We start from the raw sequence: 22,430 nt of genomic DNA, 5'->3' as shown, positions 1-22,430 counted from the left end.
ACCACAAATCTTTGAGGCGGACACTGTTAGTATGTCCACCTTTCACAGATGAGGAAATTGAGGCATAGAGAGGCAATTAACTTGACCAAAAAGAGATGGGATTAGAAATTAAATAGTATGTATTATGTGTTTTCATGTTGAGGCATGTGCTATACATACTGACATTTACATGTGTATTTAAAAATACTCTACATATCCATTATGCTGTTTCGCCTACTTCTAAGAACAGTAAGGAAGGAGGTATTAGTTGACCAATCAGATGCTTCGGATACAAATTTCAGGAATTTCTGGTATAATCAATGCTTCTTTGTGCTTCCAGAACTGGTATTTCCTTTGTAATATATTAATACAAATGAGTATATAAAAGTATAAAAGTAAAAAAATGTGTATTATATATTAATATAAATGTGCGTATAAAAGTATATTCCAGAATTGATATTTCCTTTGTAATATATTAAAATAAATGTGTGTATAAAAGCGTAAAAAAAAGAAAGAAATTAAATAGTATGGCTCTAAATCCATATTTTTTAAGATTCATTTATTTATTTTAGAGAGAGAGAGAGAGCAGGGGGAGGGGCAGAGGGAGAGAAAAAAATTTCTCAAGAAGACTCCGTGTTGGGGCGCCTGGGTAGCGCAGTGGTTAGGCGTCTGCCTTCGGCTCAGGGTGTGATCCCGGCGTTCTGGGATCGAGCCCCACATCAGGCTCCTCCACTAAGAGCCTGCTTCTTCCTCTCCCACTCCCCCTGCTTGTGTTCCCTCTCTCGCTGGCTGTCTCTCTCTATCAAATAAATAAATAAAATCTTTAAAAAAAAAAAAAAAAAAAGAAGACTCCGTGTTGACCGGGGAGTCAGAGGTCAGCTCAGTCTCATGATCCTGAGACCTTGACCTGTGTCGAAACCAGGCGTCGGAGCTTAACCAACCAAGCCACTCAGGCACCTCTAAATCCACACCCTTAATCATAATCTTCTAAGCTTATATTTTCATGTACTTAAAAAAATATGAGTAGGTACCAGGCCATGAAAAAAAGCACTTTAGTTCTATTTGCTTGGACACACACACACACACACACACACACACACACTGAGAAGAGGCAAGGATTTAGAACATGCCCCTGATGAAATGTATTACACCTGTCGCAACAGAACAAGAGTTTCTCAATATTTTAGGCACCAGTTTTCCAATAAGAGTATGGTAGAATACCTGAGATATGTCATCATTGAATGAGGTACTTTTTTCATCACTTGGGCAATGAATCTGACTTTTTTAATACACACCATCAGTGCAAACTGATCTACATATCATCAAATCTTATTCTATGCTTCAAAAAGAAGTTTCTGACACAATTGAATATATCAGTTCCTTGGACAGTTAATTTCAGGTGTTCACAAAACAAGATCTTGTGGTCTCTCTTTTCTATAGATGTCATGAAAACACCAAAGGCTGATAGCAGTCTACTTGTCTTGATGGCATGGTTTTCGTCCTAAGAACAATGTTATTTAAATCAACTAATCTGAACCTCAGTTACTTTATAGCACAGGGTTATTATGCAAATCATAGAAAGAGTTGTAAGAAAATTTTATAAGTTGCAAGCTCGATATAGATATTAGTTACTATTATTTTTATAACAGGGAAATAAATGTCCTCAGTACAGGTGTTTTAAATAAATTGATTATAAAATTATTTTTATTTTTATTTTTTTAAAGATTTTATTTATTTATTTGACAGAGAGAGAGTCAGCCAGGGAGAGAGGGAACACAAGCAGGGGGAGTGGGAGAGGAAGAAGCAGGCTCTCAGTGGAGGAGCCTGACGTGGGGCTCGATCCCAGAGCTCTGGGATCACGCCCTGAGCCAAAAGCAGATGCTTAACGACTGAGCCACCCAGGCACCCCATAAAATTATTTTTAAAACAGGAAAGAGATAAGAACCTTATAATTCTAACAACTTCAATCAAATATTTGACTCTATGATGTGTTATTTGTTCTTTGTATTAATAAAGCAGCTTTTACAATATGATGAGCTGGTGGTTTTAAAAAATACCCTATATTTGTCATTATAACTACTCATTGATAAGTGAATGTGAAGGATAATTACTTAGTAAAGACGATAGGTAATCAACTAGAAAATCCCCCAAATAGTTTTATAAAAGGAAACACATTTCTACTTCTCCAAAGCATAAAATGACATGGTTTCTTGATAATATGGTTTCATCTCAACAGGAATGTCTTCTTTAGCCCTGCTTTCTGAGGACAGTTCCTCAGTGTTTTTCTCTCTCAGATGTCTGACTTCTCTCTTATTCCTGCTGGTCTTTAAATATTTGCTTCTCAGTTCCCCTAGGGTGTGGATTCAAAAGCTGGTTGACAGAGACAGAGATCCTAAAAGTTTGCCAGAGGCAGTGAAACTTTTTTCTTTTTAAAGATTTATCTATTTATTTATTGTGCGCATGTGCAGGGAGAGGGGCAGAGGCAGAGGGAAAAGGAGAATCTTAAGCAGACTCTGTGCTGAGTGCAGAGCCCCACACTGGGCTCAATTTCAGGGCTCTGAGAACATGACCTGAGTTGAAATCAAGAGTCCTACGCTTAACTGAACCACCTAGGCGACCTGAGGCAGTGGACTATTACAATAAAATGGAGAAAGGGGATGCAAATTATTCTAGGAAGTATGCCCTAGATACAAACTAAATGTGGAGCAGTAAGATTTTAGATTCCTTACCTACCAAAGAATGTAACAATGGGCATATCAAATTCTAGAGGGTCTCCAAATAACAGCCCTGGAGTTCCCCCCTTTCTGATCATGTTCCTAAGTTTCCAAAGCAAAGCTGGTGATCTGAATCCTCTCCGTTCCCACCACCGACCGGCATCAAGCCCTGTTAGTGACTGACAGATACTGACCTGCTGTCTCCGCTTGATGCCTTTCCTAATCATGGTTATGATGTTCTAATGCAGTAATTTAAATTGTTCCCAAAGCACTGCCTTTTTATTGAGGTATAACTGACATGTGAGTTTCAGGTGTGCAATGTAATGATTTGATATTTGTACAGATAGTAAATTTTATTTTTTACATAAAAAACTTTGAAAGCACCCTTTATCAATTGTTGGGAGTCATTTCCAATATTCAGACAGTATTTTTGCATCTCACTGTGCCTAATTTTGTGATGTGTGTAACATCTTCAGAGCAAAAATATAGTATAATGTTTTAAGCAAAAGTCTGAAGTACACTTGTTTTCTTAAATCTTTAAAACTGAGGGTGATCCTGCTCTCAGGGGACATTTTGCAGTGTTTGGAGACATTTTTGATTGTCACTAGCGCGACAGGGGTGCTACTAACATCTGGTGTATAGAGGCCAGAGATGCTACTGAGCGTCCTACCATACACAGGACCTATGTGGAAAACAATGATTTGGCTCATCACGTCAGTAATGCCGAGGTTGGGAAACTGCTTTTGCAATGAATCTGCGTTGGCTCTTCTGCGAAGTGTTGAGAAAGTAGCAATCTACTCGTTCCTTTTATTAGAGTCTAGGCTTTAAACACTGGTGCTGGGAGAGAGCCATCAGGGAAGGATCACTAGAGTCTCATATGACTGAATAATTTCCTCTTGATAATGAGAGTAACCTATAGAGTTCTGGATCAGGAGTCTTGTTGTGGTCTGGAATGTTCTCTTTCATGGAGGATAACACTCAAAGGAGAGCATATTTGTTCTGTGCACAGAGCAAAGCAACCACAGGCAGGCTCATCACAACTTCCGGAGACCTGAGCAGAGGTCTGGCTGTGCCTTTTAGTCATTCGGGGCTCCCAGCAACAGCATCCCCACTCCCCACAAAAACATACACAGCCCCTGGCATCTTTGCTCCCTAGAAGGAAATACCAAACATGTCAGTGTCGAAGTCTGGAGGCTAGGCGGCTCATGAAGCCCAGAAACGGGGGTTCCATTTCCCCCCTAAGTTCCATCCTGGCTTTCTCCTCCTGATGTATATCCTCGAGCTTCAACTCTGGTTTCTATTGCTGAGTTCCAGAAATACCTCCATTTGCTCATAGGCCCATGCCCTCCCTTGCTTTGGCATTTTTCTGTCAAGGTCTAGCCTCCTGTCTCAGGACTAAAGTTGGGTGCCTGCGCACTGCAAGTTATTATTTAGAAAAAATGGAACCTCAACTTCACACTTGGCACAATGGGCACCTAGTTTCCTGGGATGGTTGCTGTCCTGCTAGGAAGTCACTGCCAACTCTAGACAATTCTCCTTGTAGGACAGCCTCTCCCTCCCCACTTAAAATTGAATATTTGCCCCTACAAACTCCCCATTTCCTTTTTCTATATTATTTTTCTCCATAGCACATATCTTCTAATGAACACTATAATTTACTTATTTATTTTGTTAACTCTTGGCTTCCACTAATGGAATATAAACTCGGTGAGGGCAAATCAATCTCTATTTGGTTCACTAATATGTCCTCAACAATTTAATCAGTGCTTACTATATGGTAGATGCCCAACAAATTGTTTGTTGAAGGTAGAATGAATATGATCAGTCCTCCAGTTTATAATTTAATTATAAATACTGAATGTACATAGGAATGGACTTACTGAATCCAATTAAGTCTCTTTTTAGATAAAGTACATTTAAGTGACTTTCAAAATTGAGGATTTTCTAGTTCTCAAAAAGGCTGACATTAAGCTTGTCTCAGGGTATCAATTCTTATGACCATAAAACACTGTGACCTTTGAAGCTGCATTTAAAATATTCATGCTCCATTTAGATCACACTTAATTTATGGCAATTAATTAGTGTTACATGAATTAACTGTTTACCATAGTACTTTCTATTCTGTCCAGTGCCACTGAATCCTTAGACCTGACCTAAATGGCAGAAGACTTGCTTGGTATTTAATTAAATTTTTATTATAAGTAATTATGGAGCAACTATGTGATCCCAAATGGAAAGCCCATAATAAATAGCTTCTGGGTGACAGGGCTCTTTTAGTTGCTAATAGACAGTCTAATCTTGACATATTTGGATGATTTTTTTCCTTTAACCTAAAAGAAATTAGTTATTCAGGAAGGGAAAGTTAATTTAGTTTTCTTTCCATGTGGCAAACAACATCAAAACCCTCATCAAATTTTAATGCTTTTTACTCATTACTTTTCAATATTAAACCAAAAACTTACTATTTAATAACTGATATTTACAAGGCTATGATTACTCATGTATATTAGTAAATGTAAAGGATTTAACTAAACTTATCTTCATGAAGTTTTTGGAAAATGTGACTTTCTTATTTTGTCTTTGTGGCTGAAAAAAGAATGCAAGGGTTTCTCTCTTTTGAGAACTTAAATCTGTGTGTTGTTTTTGTTCAATTTAGTGCAAACATCAAAAGAGATGGTAGAGGGAGGGAAAGGAGTGCAGAGGAAACAATGAGGAAAGGGAGAAGTCCAAATGCGTGTTACTAATTTGACTGCATTTGTTTTTATAAAATGTTGGTGAAATTTGTCAATTCAGTCAGTTCTTTTCCTCCCTTTTCACATCATGGAAACACAACTTGAGAAATTAAACCACAGTTTAGAAATGGATGGAACCTACATCCGGGAGGCGGGGCATCTTTCTTCTAAGGACCACTTTGGGAAAACCCATTTGTTTTTGAATCTGTTAATCAAAGCAATTCCATCCTCTCTGTCAAGGTCAGCACAGTTTGTATTTATCTACAGGAGGAGATGGCTTCATTTGAATGTTTTCCCTTTGGCATCACTATTTTTGCCACTCTCTCACTGAACATTAAATTTGGATCTGTGAGGTGGGGTGAGGGGATACTGCTCAAGTCCACACCAGCCAGACTAGAGGAGACGGAGAGCCAAGGTGCCACTCTCAGCTCTGCTTCCTACACTGAAGATGATGTTAAAGGACTTGGCCAACTTTCTGGGAAGCTTCTACCCTGCCCCTATTTTTCCTCCCCTTTGCCCCTTTAAAAAAAAAACAATGATGCTTAGCTCTTTTTTCTGATTTTAAAATTATACATATTCATGATAAAAATTGGAAATTATAGAATAGAAAGCAGAAGATAAAAATTATTCAACCATCCTCCTACAACTCAGAAATGACAAAGGTTAACTGTGAGTGTATTTCCCTTCAATCTTCCTTCGCTGGGATACACACACTCACACACACACATACACACCCCTATGATGTTGTATCCTTCTTATTTTGAAATAATTACAGATTCGTAGTGTCTTGACTTTTTCATATAACATTATATCATGAATATTTCCCCTTTCATTAAAAATTCTTAAAAATAGCATTTTTTGAAGTTGCAACTTATGGTGTTAGCATTATTTTGAAAAAAAGCGTATCATATTTCTAATTTGTTATAAAAATAATTTTAGTCCATAAAAATTAATCTACATTAATGATCATCTCCTTAGGATAAATTATTTGAAGTAGAATTTTGGGTTAAAAAGGATAGCTGTTGTCAAGGCTACTGAAATACACCATCAAAGTGCTACGCAGAAAGGGTATATGGATACAGTCCTGCCAGAAATGTACAGGAACCCCAAGCTTTTCCTTACCCTTGACAGCATAAAGCATTACTTTGTTTAAAAATATTTTGCTAATTCACTGGTCATTCTGCAATGAGAAGCTATCATATTTGTTGGGAAATACTATTTGTAATGGATTCTAGAATAATTACATAAACTGCAAGAGAAAGTCATGCAATTTCAACTTAATTACTCTAGTTACCTAAAACAGGTGGCATTTTCTGATGATTTTTGGTGGCTATTAGGCTAAATTAAGCTCTTTACAATAACGTTTCTAATACATTTGATTACTGCCTTATTTTTTTCAAAGGAAACCTCCCCATTTAAAGGATTTTTAAGTAGTATGTTTTTTCTTCTTATAAAAAACATTCATCCAGATACTCAAAAAAAGTAACTCAAAAAAGTTGCCCTTCTTAAAATACATAGACCCCTCCCCCCACCTCCAACTCTCCTATATGAAGTTAGGACAGACTTCTCTGACTTTCTCTTAGAAATTGCCTAATGTACGTACTTTAATTTCCTAGAGCTAAGCTGAAGAGTGGTAATAACGTTAATTAAACAGGAGGCAAATGAATGTTTAAGAACCAGCATTTATGGAAGCAATTTTAGGCAAATCCGTGATTTAACAAAGTTAATCTTTGTTCTTTACTTATCAAAAAAAATTATTGAAATCCTACTGTGTGGCAGGCATTTTGCAATATGCTGTTGGTATCAAGTGAAAAGATCCAAAGGATGTCCAAAGGATGACAAAGTAATAGGAGTAACAGACTTATATAATTACAGGGGTCTGGTAAGTGCCTATAAAAGATACAGGCTCAGTGGGGGCCTGGGAGAAGAGGTTGCTAGCTGTCTGGGTTGGTAAAGAGGTGATGTGTAAGCAGTGTTCTGGAGGTTGAGTAGGACCGTCAGCTTTAAGGGTGACAGGATGGCAATGGGGTACTCCGGGCAGTAGGAGCAGCACGTGAACAGGAACCAGGGATAAGCATCGCACTGTTCAAAACAGCAGGAATGCTCTGAAAGAATTTAAGCAGCGAAATGACTTGATCATAGTTTGGCTCTGGAAAGATCTGCAAAATGGTCAATGGAAGATATTTTTGTGGGCCTGGGGTGCCTGGAGCCACACTGCAAGGCGAGATATAGGGGGACTACTTACAGGGCAAGACATTTCACTGGCCTATACCTGGGGGTCCCAAACTTCAGAGTGCATCAGAATCACCTGGATGACTGGTCATGAAACACAGATCATTGGGCTCCATTCCCAGACATTCTGATTTGGTAGGTATGGAAAGAGGCCCCAGAATGTACATTTCTAACAAGTTCTTAGATAGATAGCTTAAGGTGACTTCTAGGATTTTGATTTAAGCAACTGGGAAGATCCTGGTGCCATAAAACAAAAGAGGGAAAGCATGAAGGAAGTGCTTCTGTACTCAGCAATCCCCCTTCCCATTCGAGGCTCTCCTCTCATTCTCCAGGATTTGCATGCTACCTGCTGGCTGTCTCGCCACACAAGCGTCCCATCTCTGTGAGCAGCAGCTCTGTTAGCTTATGATAGACTCCAGTGGACTGATGGGTCAGTGATTATGAAAATGGGAGTTTGATGCTCCCCTAGGGTGAGACGTTTCTATTTTAATCGTCCTCCTGAAGCCACACCTCAGTTCAATGCACTGACTCCAGTAGGAATTTCAGGTACCACCACAGGCAATCTGAAGGATTCACTCCTGGACTGGGGGGGGGGGCACCTTCTGATATTCCTCAGTGAACCAAGTCTTGCCTTGACAATGCACAGAGACACGTCTATCTATGTACATGATAAATGCCAGTTAAATTGCTAGTCTTTGGACTCTCCCAGATTCTTTCCTTATCGTTGCCAAGGAAGAACAACAGTGACTTTTAACGATATCTCCAGTTCATTGTAAGCTAGTAACCTTCTGCTCTGAATAACTAGCTCTAATTATACGATCAGACAGTGATCATAAAATCTTCTTCTCTGAATCAAATTATGTAACTGTGTGTACAGACAGATACACTCTCACACTCCTTGGGAAAAGTGACTTTATCCCATTCTATATCAGATTCTTCATCGGTACAATTAGGATTATAAATGACCTTACAGGGTGTTGGGTGGATTAAATGAAATAATGTCTATGAAGTGTCAAGTCCACCATCCTGTATAATAAAGATTCTCTTCTTTCCTTTTGTTTTCTCCTTGATGATTTGTTACCTAGCCACTTTGGTGGGAAGTGACCAAACCCTGGACATCTTTGAAAGGCACCACTGTTTGGAATGAGTGAACTCACAGACAGTGGTGACATCATATTGACCAGGGATGAGTCAGTGAGCACACTGCAGACTTCCACAGCTCATTCTGCAGATACCATCAGTACATGCTGAAGAATAGATTTTTCAAGATTTTATTTATTTATTTGAAAGAGAGAGAGAGAGCATGAGCATGCACAAGCAGGGGGGAGCAGTAGAGGGAGAGGGAAAAGCAGACTCCCTGCTGAGCAGGGAGCCCGACAGGGGAGGCTGGATCCCAGAATCCTCAGATCGTCACCTGAGCAGAAGCTCAGCTGACTGAGCTACCCAGGCAGCCCTGAAGACTATTTTAATGTTAAGAGTTGCTTCTTTTAAATTAGATTTTCTTAGGCTTCCCATTCTACCACTTCCCTCATTCCCACTCCAGTCACAGAAATTCTTGCATATTCAATTTTAATGTGGTCATTTGCTTATGACTTGAGGAAATTCAAACCTTTTCTACAACAGGAAAAAAACAGGATTAAAGATAACCAAGAGTTGAGAGGCTGTTGTATTTTGGCCTTCACTTTCTCAGCTGTCAATTCTGTAGGTTTATCTTAATACCAGCCATGTTCACACTTTGGGGGTTTTATCCTGGCTTCCATGAAGATCTGGTCAGTAGATATTTGTAAGATCTCCTTTGAACACTGTAATGGTTATTTACCGAGTATTTATTGTGTGGGAACTCTGCAAACTCTATTTCCTACTTATTCCCATATACATATTCACTCCCATTCCATAATCATTATCCACATCACCTCAGATGTTTTTATAAAAATCCTAGAAGGAGAGATATAGAACATGCCTTAATTATTTCTTATCATGAACACTAATAAAATTATTTGTTTTCCAACCTTGGAAAGGCACTGTTTTCCAGAATCTGATGGGTTAGATCTTCCATACTTTGTGTAGAGTTCCCTGCATAACAAAATTATACTGGATGGAAAATCTTTGTCAGGAAATTTCATTATTTCTAAATTCATTTTATTGGTGTCCCCTGCTGTGCCCCCACACTCTCACCAGACTCAGTTAAAGGGTATAGGACAATATCCAGTCAATATTAAAATATATGTCCAGAGGGAATCTCAGATAAATATTGTGTAGGGAAAAAAAAATCCAAGTTGAAATCATTTGTAAGATAATTGAATAAGTCCTGCTTCACTTCAAGGATGAGAAATTGGACTTGGCACTATGATCAGGTTCAATGTTTGCACTTCCTGGAAAACCCCTGAAGGAACCCTTGCTTTTAAAGTTGATGCTTCCATAGCTTAGTTTATTCTATCAAGTGTGTTCATCTGTAGTAAGTTTAGTAGATTGTACTTGGAAGCGAGGGCTCGGTTCAGCATGCTCTTGTACTCACCTATGAATCTTATGATCCTTCGGAGTAAGGGGTTCAGGTAACAGCATTCTCCGGTCAGAATGGTTTTCTCCTGGGCAATCAGAGATTCTCTGGTTGACTTTATGAAATACATGGATATCTCACCAATAAAAATCTGGAGAAGGAATGTTTAAGAAATGTCAAGTTGGAGAGAACAGTCTAATAAAAGAGACCAGTGGCTTTAAAAAAACCAAAAGCAAAACCCAAATTTTTGAGGCTCCAGATCCTTTTAAAAGATGTCATGCTGCAGAGATAGAGGGTTAAATAGTAGTTTGTATTTAATTTTTCAAAAGAATTAGAGATGGCAATAATCGATCATTTTGGCGAGGTTTCAGGCGATCCTGTTAAATTCCAAGTTCATATAAAAACGTAAGTCGCAATAACAAATTGCAGTAGAATCTGTGCTAAGGCTCACTCATGCTGGGACTGAATCCCTTTAACTGAATGTGTGAGCTACAGTGACGAGAAATGAGCAGGACAGTCATGTGCCCGACAAGGCGTTATAAGCACCCATCGCGATGAATTATTACTTCGTTATATGGCAATACATTATTTACCCGATGGTCTTTATCTGAACATGTTCTCATACTGTGAACTGGCTGACCGTCCCTTCTTTATAACTGGCACCTCTCTCGTTATCTTGAATGAATATGTATGTATTACCATATAAATCATAATGCCTTTGTGTAGACTGCAAGCTTCCTGAAGACAGGGACCACATCTTCTGTTTCTTGATTATGCTTCCAGCACTCAGCGTGGTGTATTCCTGTTTAAAATAAGGAACTGGCAGGAGGTAAGTTGTCACCAACTCTGCCACAGGTGAAGACTGAGAACCATCAATGAAGAATAAAGTTACTAATTACCATCATCTATTGATAACTAGGTGTCAGGTACTTCATCATAGTATTTTTCATGCTCAGAAGGCCCCTAGTGTCAGTATCATTACCCTTGTTTTACTGGTGAAGAGAGAAAGTTCAGTGCCCGCCAGAGCATACAGCTGGCATGTGGAGGCACTGGCACTGGTCTCCAGGACAATTAAGTTCCCAAGTTCACGCTTTCCACCACGTCATATGCCATTTTTATTTTCCTCATCCCAACTTTAACATTTCCCTGGAAGAATGTGACCTTACAGATGTTCTTCTTTGGTAGGCACACATTTATGGTGTTAGATAAACTTCATCACTCTGTAAGAGTTCCCCCTTTCCTCACATTCCTCCTGTCATTAGGGAATATCTGTTTCGATGCATAAAGATGACAATATCATGAATGGCACATGGGTGTGGAAATTAAACCGTAGAATTGTTAAACTGGCGTCGTTTACAGATATTTTCCCCTTTACGAGCAAGGAAACTGAAGGTCTCAGGGACTTGGCCGCACATAGTTGGACAGTAGCGGAGGCATCACTAGAGCGTGGCCATTACACATTAACCCGTGCGCACGTGTTATCCTGATTGCACAAACACAACATCTGAGGCACAGAGGGATTAAATAATTTGTCCAAGGTCAGAGCTAGTAAGTCACAAGCCCCAGCTCTGAAGCAAAGAAGACCTGGTTCCAGAGCCTTCATCTTAACTATGTACACTTTTACTTGGTAGTGACTCAGTAAAAATAGTTGTTGAATTTGTATTTAATATTGAGAACATAGAAGACAAGACAAGTTAAGTGTAATGTATTTTAAATACTAAAAAACTCATATGCTATTAAAATACAAGACAGAATGGTGTCATGGAAACAGAATGAGGGCAAGTCAGAATGGGATGGGACACTGGCGGGAGGAGACAGGACTCAGGGTCTGACAGGCACACAATGGCATGTACCACACTGGCAGGCTGTTCAGACTTAGGAATGTTTTGTGCCTAATGTCCCTTGGAATTAACAATGAGTTGATGCTGTGCCATGGACAAATATTTGAATAGCTTTAAGAACTCAGCCCTCGGTCTTTTCTAGTACCACGTATCTCTGCTAAAATAAGGTGCCAAGGGGTTTTGTTTGTCCTTACTGTATATGATGGAACTGCACTGCTGTTCTTTTTCTTAGTGAACAGATGGGGATAAATTCACGCATGCTTGGATACGTGACATAGTAGTTCCTTGAGGGAGCGTTCTCTGATTCCACAGACCAGCTCAGACATTCTTGTTATACACGGATTTCTTACCTTGTGTTTCTCTTTTCTATTTCTTACAGAAACGGTTACATATTATTATTGTTGTTCTTTGTCATGGGGTGTCCTGTCTTATCCTTGGTTATACTCCCCCAGGGCTTAGCCGGTGTAAGGTACGAAGTGGTTATTCAATGCTGAATGAATTAAGCATATCAGATTAATGAAGGTCTTTTGGAATACAGGTTTAATGAGGTAGATTATAAAGAACACAAAACAATTTCTATCATGTAACCTTCCAGACCCAGTGAAAAAGTCACTACCTTCCCCAAAGCCTTTACCTGATCCCTTCAGGAAAAGAGGTTACCCTGTCTTGTCATTGCCCCCACAACACATTATACAGATCTCTACCCTGACATCTACCCAATTAACTGCAATTATTGTTTGTATGTCCCTCTTCATTTGACTATGATGTCCTTATGGGAAGGACTTCGGCCATTTCTTGTATGGTGCTTAGAATAGGGACTGATATATTGTAGGCACAATCAATATTTGTTGAATGAATAAAAGACTGAATCTTTAGAGGACCTACTTACAGATAGCATCTTCTGACCTTAATTTCTCTGAAGACAAACAACGCAGGAAATTGACAATGTGCACCAGAAAGCACACCATTCTTGGTGCATCGCTTAAGATTAAATAAAAACCAAGGGCTAAGTAATCCACAGTGAATTATCTCTTCTAAACTAAATTCACTCACACACTCATTTTGCATTCAACAGTTCTGGAGAGGGAGCACCCACTCTGCTAGGAATTGTTTTAGCACCGGAGGCAGAGTCGTGAACAGATGTCTAGTGTGTATGTATGTGTAGGGAGGGCACAAAAAACTAATAAATACACCATGTATTGTCATGAAATGACATATGATTACAAAGTAAATCAGGGAAATGGGACGGAGGGTGATAACCACAGAAGGATAAATGTGAAAAGAAATAAGCATTGCTTGCCTTAGCCATTTCAGAAGCCCCAAACATCCTCACTCCATAGGAAAGAGATGTGCACATTCTAGAAATTCTCCATTTAGTGAAGTTTTCCACTACTCACACATGAGGGCAAAGAAAGCAAGAAAATGTGTGACAGAATCTACACACAAGCTATCTTGTTAATGATATACATGTGCACACACATATACCCACATAAAAATGTCAACAAAATCGCTCCAAGTCACACCACACCAAGCAAAACTTGTCATGCGAAAGGGTATGGGGCTCAAATAAAATGTCCATCAGTCAATCCTAAGACCCTCGTGTCAAAGGTAATAAGCAGTACAAGAATTGTTACTATTGGACAATAATATTCAAATTCCAATTAAGGTATGAAGCATTAAAGAGAAAAAAACAGAGCAAGGACATATACTAACTTATATATCTGGTTACTGACATAATGCTTGGAATATATTAAGTGACAATAAATGTTTACATAAGGAAGAAAGGAAGGAAGAAAGAGAGGGAGGAAGGGGGTCAATTTATAACTGAAAGATAGGAAAATATTCCTAGTTTTCAGTAAAGACTGTGATGGACATAAAGGTTGCTGAAGAAACAACCCGGCGCTCAGACCCCAGTGAGTGGGCTTCATGGATATTCATTTTTCTGTATTTTACTGACCTTACTTTGTCCATCTACTGGGTCCCATAGTCTCATTTAGGGCCTGGTTATGCTTGGAGAAAGAGAAAGAGAGAGAGAGAGAGAGAGAATTCTGCTTGATAAGGGAAGGGGTCTCTCTTCTCTCCTGCTAGACCTCCAGCCCATATTGAACACCATTTTGTACATGGTGGTAGGTTAATGACTCCGGTTTTGGCAATGGCTGGGTTCCTCCATCTGTGTCTCTGACACACACACTCTGCCTCTATCTACCCCTCTGTTCAGAAAGCAACTGGGACATGTGGGACTCTCCAGGTGTTTGGCCCTGGCTGCCCTATTGTGGCCTTTCTGATTGTTGGCTGACAAACACCATATCACTCACAGCAAATGAGAATACCCTCTGGGGAGAAATGACCAAGGCCAAGCTCTAGATCTGGCAAAGAATGAACCGCAAATGAATTCCATTGGTGCATTTCTTATCCCCCAGCTATGCTGGCTACAACCCCATGTGATGTAAGACATTTAGATAATAGTAAATGTACTTAAAGTAATGAAGATGACTGTTGTATCTTGATAAAGCTGTATTTCAGGTATATAAACCCAAATGGCAAAGAAGTAAATACTCCCGGAATGTGGTGCATCAGTTCGGTGTGCTTTATTTTTTAAGATTTTATTTATTTATTTGAGAGAAAGCGAGAGCTAGAGAGAGAGAGAGAGAGAGAGCGAGCACATGAGCAGGGGGGAGGGGCAGAGGGAGAAGCAGACTCCATGCTGAGCAGGGAGCCCTAAGTGGGGCAGGGCTCCATCCCAGGACCCTGGGATCATGACCTGAGTTGAAGGCAGATCCTTAACAGATTGAGCCACCCAGGAGCCCCTTGGTGTGTTATCTTTTAAACTTCACTTCTTCACAGTGTTTCAAACACAGGAGATCTGGAAAGTGATAAATAAATGGTATAAATGCAAAATATTTAGGGGACAGTTTTTAGATTTCAAAATAAAAACAGTTTGCAGGAAAAAAATAGTCACTGGAAATGTATTGCAATCTCATATTGTAAGGGGGATTCATTGCATGTTGTATGTGATTGTTACTGAAAAGGGCGTCTAGAACCCCTGCAATATGTGTTTAAGGTTCACACATAACGCTGGTTGTGGCTCTGGTATTTGGCAAGATCAAAGCCACTGCTGTCTCTTGAATGTGGGCTGTTGAAATCTTAGCTCTTTCCTCTCTTGATGTGTGATTTTCGGCAAGTAATTGAACCTTTCTGAGCCCCAGTTTTTCTCTTTTTTCATGACTTTGAACACGAGGGTAATAGCTATCAGAAAATACTTGAAAGTATTAAAAAAATGTATGTCAAAGCATCTGTAGGTGCTCAAGGAATGTTTGTTGTCTTTACTTCCTGGCCTAGCTAGGCAAGAATGTCTGTTGAGAATGATTTAAAAAAAATCATTGTCTCTAGTCCTGGAGTAAGGAAACACAGTATGACTCTAGCTCTGCTCTGCCCCTAACCAGGTATTTGATCTTAGACCAGTCGCTGGACCTCTCTGGGCCTCAGTTTCTCATCTGTTGGACAAGAAGACCTCTACTGTGCTTTTCTAGCCCCAACATCTTTGCCTTTATGATAGGAACTGACAAGAGAGGGCTGATTAAGGGAAACTAAAGTCACATAATTGGGCTTCAATCTGTTTCATTGGTTAAACTCTCCAGGGCCTTGGTTCACTTTCAAAATCCCATGGGACTTTGACGTCACCAAGTAATCTTCCCTTAAGCAAAGTGGATACAGCCTACTTCAGAATCATCCTGTTGCCTGGTATCTCTGTCACTTGGGTTCCTAAAGGACAGCAGAGGCTGGAGGCCCCCTTTCCGGGATTTCTGTGTATTACACTCTGAGGAAGAGGAGAGGGTTCTTTGTACACTTCCCAATATTTGTATCTCAATGGCTTCAGGGCTCTCAGTCCCAGGGATTTTTGGATGCTTCCAATATTCCAATACTGAGAGGCTTCTATAGTCAGCATTTCCAAGACGGGCAGGCATGGCTTTTGCAGATTTTGTTTACTGACCCAGGAATTTAAAATGTACAGACTGTGCGGCCAATCCTGGCTGCCAGTGTCTTCACGTTCTGCTCTAATCTTCCCCAGTGAAGGCCATAGACAGCACAGATCTGCAGAGGCATCCCGGTCCTCTCAGCTGCTGAGCTCTGTCTGGGTGGTTCAAGAGCTCTTGATTTCTGCTTTAATTACATCTAAGTGTAAGAAAGGAATTCAGCTCTAGACACTTCTTATGCCTTTTACAGATCAAGGCTTCAATAGAGGCAAGGCTATTAGCATGATGGCATTTTCAAAATTGTTCAGCAACTGGGATAATAAGTGTTTGTGGATTGGAGCCTCCCTACTGGTGTTAATCCAGGGGCCACAACTACCCATTCAGAAAGCAGTCTTCAGTTGATACCTGTTATAAAATGTAGCACCAAGGCAGTATGCTCTATTTCCAAAGCATAGTGGTCTCTTATGCCTTTTTTCCTGGACAGTGGATATCAAAGAAATTGCAATCTAAAATGGGTTATGTAGAATACTGCTCTCAGTAAAGAGTAAAGTGCATAACTAAATTGACCAGCATGTATTTTCAGGCAAAGAGTCTTCTCAAGAAGCAAATTATCAAAGCTCCTTAACACAATCATCAGCAATCACTAGAAGGGCATCTCAAAGATGGTAAGCAAGTCTATCTGTGGGATGATGTGAGGGAAGAGAAAACCTGCGAAAGAATTTAGAGCGCTCATGTGCAGCATAGAAAGAAGATGGGAAACACATTTTTTAAAGTCTTTTTTTTTTTTAATCCACAACCATTAATGGGTATACCTATAAATCTTTCCCAGAAAAAAATGTAATTATAAAGACTCAGTATATTAACATCAACAGCAGCAAAATAATGTACTCATGGCAAAAAACAAACAAAAAAACCGAAAAGGAAGTCATGTGATCATGTACAAAAGGGAAAAAGATGTGAATTATCAAGTGTTAAAAGGGGTTTCAACGGATGAGATTGTGCAGAGCCTGGAAGAGGCAGATTCGGAGGCAGCGGGAGGCCCCACAAAGCCTCCTTTGCTTCAGCAGCTGCGCCCCAAGTCAGCCAGCCAACAGACTCGCATTTACTGAGAGCCCGCTCTGTTCCACACTGTGCTTTGGGCTTTTACATTCACTCCAAGAGCTTACAGCCCGGAAACCCCCCGAAAGAAGATTCACAATTTCCTCCCGATTGTGCCTTTCTATAAAATTGTGTTTGTCTCTTCCTCCCCTAGGAAATTCGAGATGAGTCTTATGCATGCGTGCCTGCACAGTTGCATGCAGACTGCGAGCTGTTTCAAGTCTCGCGGGCTCGGCATCAAACGTGCGGCTGCTTCGATACTAAATACTCCCTTGTCACTTTGTTGCGAGGCCAAGAAAAAGGTTTAACAGCCATTTTCTCATGCCTTGGGGTGCTGGGGCTGACGTAAAATAAAGGTAAATCAGATTCTCCACTGAGTTAAATCCTCTTATCTAAATAGCCTCTCTGCCCCGGACTCCGAATGTACAAGTTTGTTCAGGAGGCCAGAGGCAGTACTCATCCAGGGTTTCCACACTGGCTAGAATGCGCCCTGCAGATTTCCTGGAAGCATGGGCCACCACTTTTGGTACACAGTTCTGCGCACAATAAATCCCCCAAGCTCTGCCCCTTCCTGAAGACCCGAGACAGCAGTGGCCGGTCCCTGTGCCGTGTATCCCATGACGCTTTGCCTCAACATGATGCTGATCTGTTCCGACAGCAGCGCACAAAAGGAGAAATAGGAAATGACAGGTCAAACGCTCAGCAGAGTCTTTTCCCTTGTGCCTTTCTTGTGCGTCCCTGCAGCCGTGAGTGGGGTTGTTAATGCCCATCCACAGGGACACAGCAGTGGAAGGTGCTAGGTTTTCCTATGGCTAATGTGTTTGAGAATGCACAGAAAACCAAGGAAAAGTCCAGGTTGAGCTACTTTTTTGAAAACTGACATTAGTTAATATCATACAAGTCACCCCAGAGGGATCCTGCCTTCTTTCTACTCCAGTGAAAACAGGAAACTGGGTTTAAGGAAGGAATAAACAATGGTAACAAAAACTCAATGCAGTTCTGTGAAAAACCTGACCAGGCAGAGTGTAAAATCAAACTCCAGAAAGTTGACACTTGGGGCTTGGGAATACGACATGTGGAGCTTTCCAATCAGAATGCCCCCCCCCCCCTTTTTTAAATAGCTTTCATGGAATGTTAGAACTGGAAAGATCTTGGAGGTCATTAGCCCAACCCCCCCTTTTATTTACAGATGGGAAATTGAACCTATAGAGGGAACATGACTCACCAGAGGTCACACAATTATTGGAGGCAGAGCCATGACTGGGATCCTTGCCTCTCCTGACATATCCAACCTGAGATCCACTGACCGCAGCGTGAAGGGAATGAGACGTGCACACTCAGAAGCAGGGGCTGTGCTGAGTTACACACTTAGGATCTTAATCCCCGTGGCCCAATAAAGGCTGCTCTTGGACAAGCCATACCTCCCCAGGATGGGACAGAAGAAACGAACACAGTTCCTTCCTGCCAGGAAATGTCCCTGAGTATCAGAAGAGTTCTGCTCTGTACCCTGACACTGCTCACTTATTTCCAGGTCCTGGGGGAGGATCAGGCACTGTCGGCAGGGTTCCAAAGCCATGCAGCTCTCTGCCATTAACCTGTCGGCTGTAATCAGCCTTGGCTTCTAGCAATGCCCCTCATTTGGGAGAAAAAGAAAAGTGGAACCAAGTGGGTGGCTATCTGTTCAGTCACATACAGAACTAGCTGGACCTTCAGTGAATCACTGAACCTAGTTAAGTCTCAAGGTTCTCAACTCAAAAATGAAGGGAACTGGACCACCCACTTTCTCTATGTTCTTTGGGATGTCTTTTTCCTATTTTGCTGGGATGTTGGGAGGATAAATTGGGCAAAAACTACAGAATATAAGTACATTAAGATGTCATGCTTATAATCCTCATTAATGGAATATTCCTCAGCTTCTATCTTAGGGACCTGTTGGCATTATTGGTCACACTGTTCACCCAGAGAAGCAAAGAAAGGGAGAGGGTTCCATACCTGAGAGCTAGAGTAGAACTGTAGGTTCTTAGTCCTCAGTTCACTGTTTAGTGACCATACCCCTTGACTTCCCATTGGAACAACTGAGTCCCATGTGAATTTGTGTCATTTGGGGAAAAGGACTCAATGGAAGAGAGAGGATCAAACTTTGCAGCCTGAAGAACAGTTTCTGCTGAAAATCTTAGAATCAAAGAACTATCATTTTTGCCCAGAGAGACGAGAACATTTTTCACAAAGTTCTGCTTTCCTATTTTTGTTTTTTGGCTACATGTGTTTTTGTTTATTAGAATTGCCAGTTTCAAGTCTTATTAGAGATCAGTCATTTCATAATTACTGCCAGAAGAACTGGAACATACAATGTTTTAAAAATGTATCTTTTGGGGATACGTGGGTGGCTCAGTCGGTTAAGCGTCTGCCTTCAGCTCAGGTCATGATCCCAGGGTCCTGAGATCAAGTCCCACATCGGGCTCTTTGTTTAGCGGGGAGTCTGCTCTACTCTGTCTGCTGCTCCCCCTGCTTGTGTGTGCTCGCTCTCTCTCTCTGACAAATAAATAAAATATTTTTAAAAAATGTATCTTTTGATTTGAAAATACACATTCATGTAGAATTTGGAAAGGAATATATAAAAGTATAAAAGAAAAAACATTAACTGTACTTAGCACTCATAGATAATAGCTGTAAATATTTAGTTTATTTTGTACTAGTCTTTTTATATATAATTATAACTTTGGGATTATCTTGCAACACACACAAGGTATCTTCTTAGGGTCATTAAATATTCAGACCCACAGAAAACCACATGCTACATTTGGCACTGGTCTACTTGGAAGGAACCATAACTTGCCAACAGGGAAGCATCACGTGCTCCTCTTCAGCACGTGTCTTCACAGTGGTCCCGCAGAGCCGTAGAGCTCAGGTGCAAGAGACCATAGACATATCGAAGGATGCAGGAGCCACTGTGGCTTAAAAGCCTCATGCCCTACAGGAGTCAACATATGGTGCGGCAACTCCACAGGCATAGCCTTCAAGGTCCTACAATGGATGTGCCAAATTTCCGGAGTCATTGCATTTAGAAATCATAGCATGGCCCCTCCTCGGGTAATTATAGTTCTCAGAGTCCCGGTGCAATTCACCCATCAGGGGTTAATCTTGCCTAGCAACACAGTTGATACACACCACCTTTTTCTTTTTCTAGGGAAACAGATGCAGAAAATTAAAAGAAGGTCAGATTCTCTTGTGAAAGGGAGAAAGATTTTACATGCAATACTATATACATTTTTTTAGTCCTTCAAAAATAATCTTAACATTAAATCAAAAGACTCTTTCATTGCTATTAAAGGTGTTTCAAAAACACAACTGCCTCATAATGTATTTGCCCAATCCCCTAGTACTGTGTATTCAGCTAGTTCCAAGTTTTTCATTGAAAAAATTGCTGACATGAACATCCCTATACACAAATCTTTGTATTTATATAAAACTGATTATTTCCCTAACTTAAATACAGGGAATGGAATTAATGACTGAGTCTGAAGTTTATAAACCTTTAATACATCTTACTTCGACTAGAACTGTGTGAAAGTGTCTGTACTTTCAACAACATGGATTATCTTTCTTTAAAACATTTGCCGATTTTATATAAAGGGGAAAATACTATACTTGTCAAAGTTACTTTTCTTTGATCATTGATGAGTTTAGAAATGTTCAGCACACAGTCAATTTACTGTTTTGTTAATTGTCTATTCTTGTCTTCTGTTTTTATTTGGGGAAGCTCCTTTTTTTTTTTTTTTTTTTAAGTATTAAGGATACTTACATTTGAGTCTTATATCCTGTAAACTTTTTGTGGTCTTTTTCTTTTGTGAGAAATACTTATTTTTAGGTAGACAAGTCTATCACTCCTTTTTCAATGTGCTTGGGTCAGCGTTTGTAAGGGAGATGGTTTTTGCTCCTGACGGTGCTTTTGTGGGTGTGCGTGCAGACTTTCTAAGTGTTTAAAATCCATATTTTTCTGGCTTTGTAATGGGCACTAAAAAGCTTTCAATTTATTTTTAGGCTCTGGAACATTTTATAGAACTATTCCTTTCTATTCCTTAACAGTGTAAAGGAAATAATACTACAGCTACATGTCCTCAGTACTATTTTGCGAGATAAATTTTAGACAAGTTTAAAAATTTATTCTGTTTTTATTCACTATTCAGCTTTTCTACATCTTTTTAGGGCATTGTTAGTGAATTATCTTTTCATAAAATATTACCAATTTTATTGAGAAGAAAGCATTTATTGGCACAGAATTGTAAATATAATTTATTTTTTATTTTTTTTTTAGATTTTATTTATTTATTTATTTGAGAGAAAAGTGAGAGAGAGAGAGTGAGAGAGAATGCACATGAGCCAGGGGAGGGGCAGAGAGACAGACTTCCCGCTGAGCAGGAAGCCTGACGTGGAACTCGATCCCAGGTCTCTGGGATCATGACCTGAGCCAAAGACAGAAGCTTAACTGACTGAGCCACCCAGGCGTCCCTGTAAATACAATTTAAATAGAGTATAGACTTTTTAAGGTTTATGTATTTTTGCTTATATATCTATATATATCTATATATATCTATATGTATATATATATATATGTTTTAACTTTTTTTTTACTTCTACCTTTCTAATATTAGACTATCTAGAGGGTTGTATGTTTTACTTTTTAAAGAATCAGCTCCTGATTTTGTTAATTCTATTGTTTTCTGATTCACTAATTTTTTTTTGTTCATAATTTTTCCTAAACTGTTTTCCTTGTTTTATTCAGTTTTTTTTTAATGGAAAAAATCTCTCTAATTCCAAGAAGTAATTATAGAACTTAGGCAATGATATATAGCCCGGGACTAGGAAGAAGAGAGGAAAATACATTAGTAAGTCAACAGACCACTCAGAGAGATGTCTGAACACACAAGCAAATGATACGCTTCTGAGACAGAAAGAAACCAGGACGTGATTCCAGACTAAGCCCACTGCCTGCAGTTCCTGGGTGTCCAAGTGGAATCTCATTCTCTTCAGGTACAGGGGTTGGTCTGCGATCCTGAAGAGCGTGAAGAAGTTTCCAGACAGGCTCTTTGTTCCCCTACTTCTAAACACTTAGTACATGCCAGACACTGTGCCAAGTCATTCGTACGGACTATCTTATTCAAGTCTCATGACAACTCCATGAAATAGGGAGTCCTGTTATCCCCTCTGTTTTATGCCGGGGGGGGGGGCAATAGAGTGACTCGACCAAAGTCATATAGACAGGATGTGAATCCAGGCATGTCAGACTGCAGAGCTTGTGTTTTTGACCACCCCAACACACCGCAATTTTATCCCTGCTGACCTTAATTGCTATAGCATAGTCT

At 39.9% G+C, this 22,430-nt stretch overlaps 1 protein-coding gene across 1 annotated transcript in view; it reads right to left on the bottom strand.

Annotated features, from left to right (window-relative positions):
* Positions 1 to 22,430, bottom strand: part of PLPPR1 (phospholipid phosphatase related 1) — a 113,624-nt gene that overhangs the window by 20,795 nt on the left and 70,399 nt on the right. Inside the window, exon 3 of the mRNA XM_008707888.1 lies at positions 10,173 to 10,305. Coding sequence (XP_008706110.1) covers positions 10,173 to 10,305 — 133 coding nt within the window. The remainder of the gene's footprint in view (positions 1 to 10,172; positions 10,306 to 22,430) is intronic.

The sequence above is a fragment of the Ursus maritimus genome, unplaced genomic scaffold (genome assembly GCF_017311325.1).
Source record: "Ursus maritimus isolate PB19 unplaced genomic scaffold, ASM1731132v1 scaffold_17, whole genome shotgun sequence".
In the NCBI taxonomy this organism is placed as follows: Eukaryota; Metazoa; Chordata; class Mammalia; order Carnivora; family Ursidae; genus Ursus; species Ursus maritimus.
This window is presented reverse-complemented; position numbering and strand designations above follow the sequence as displayed.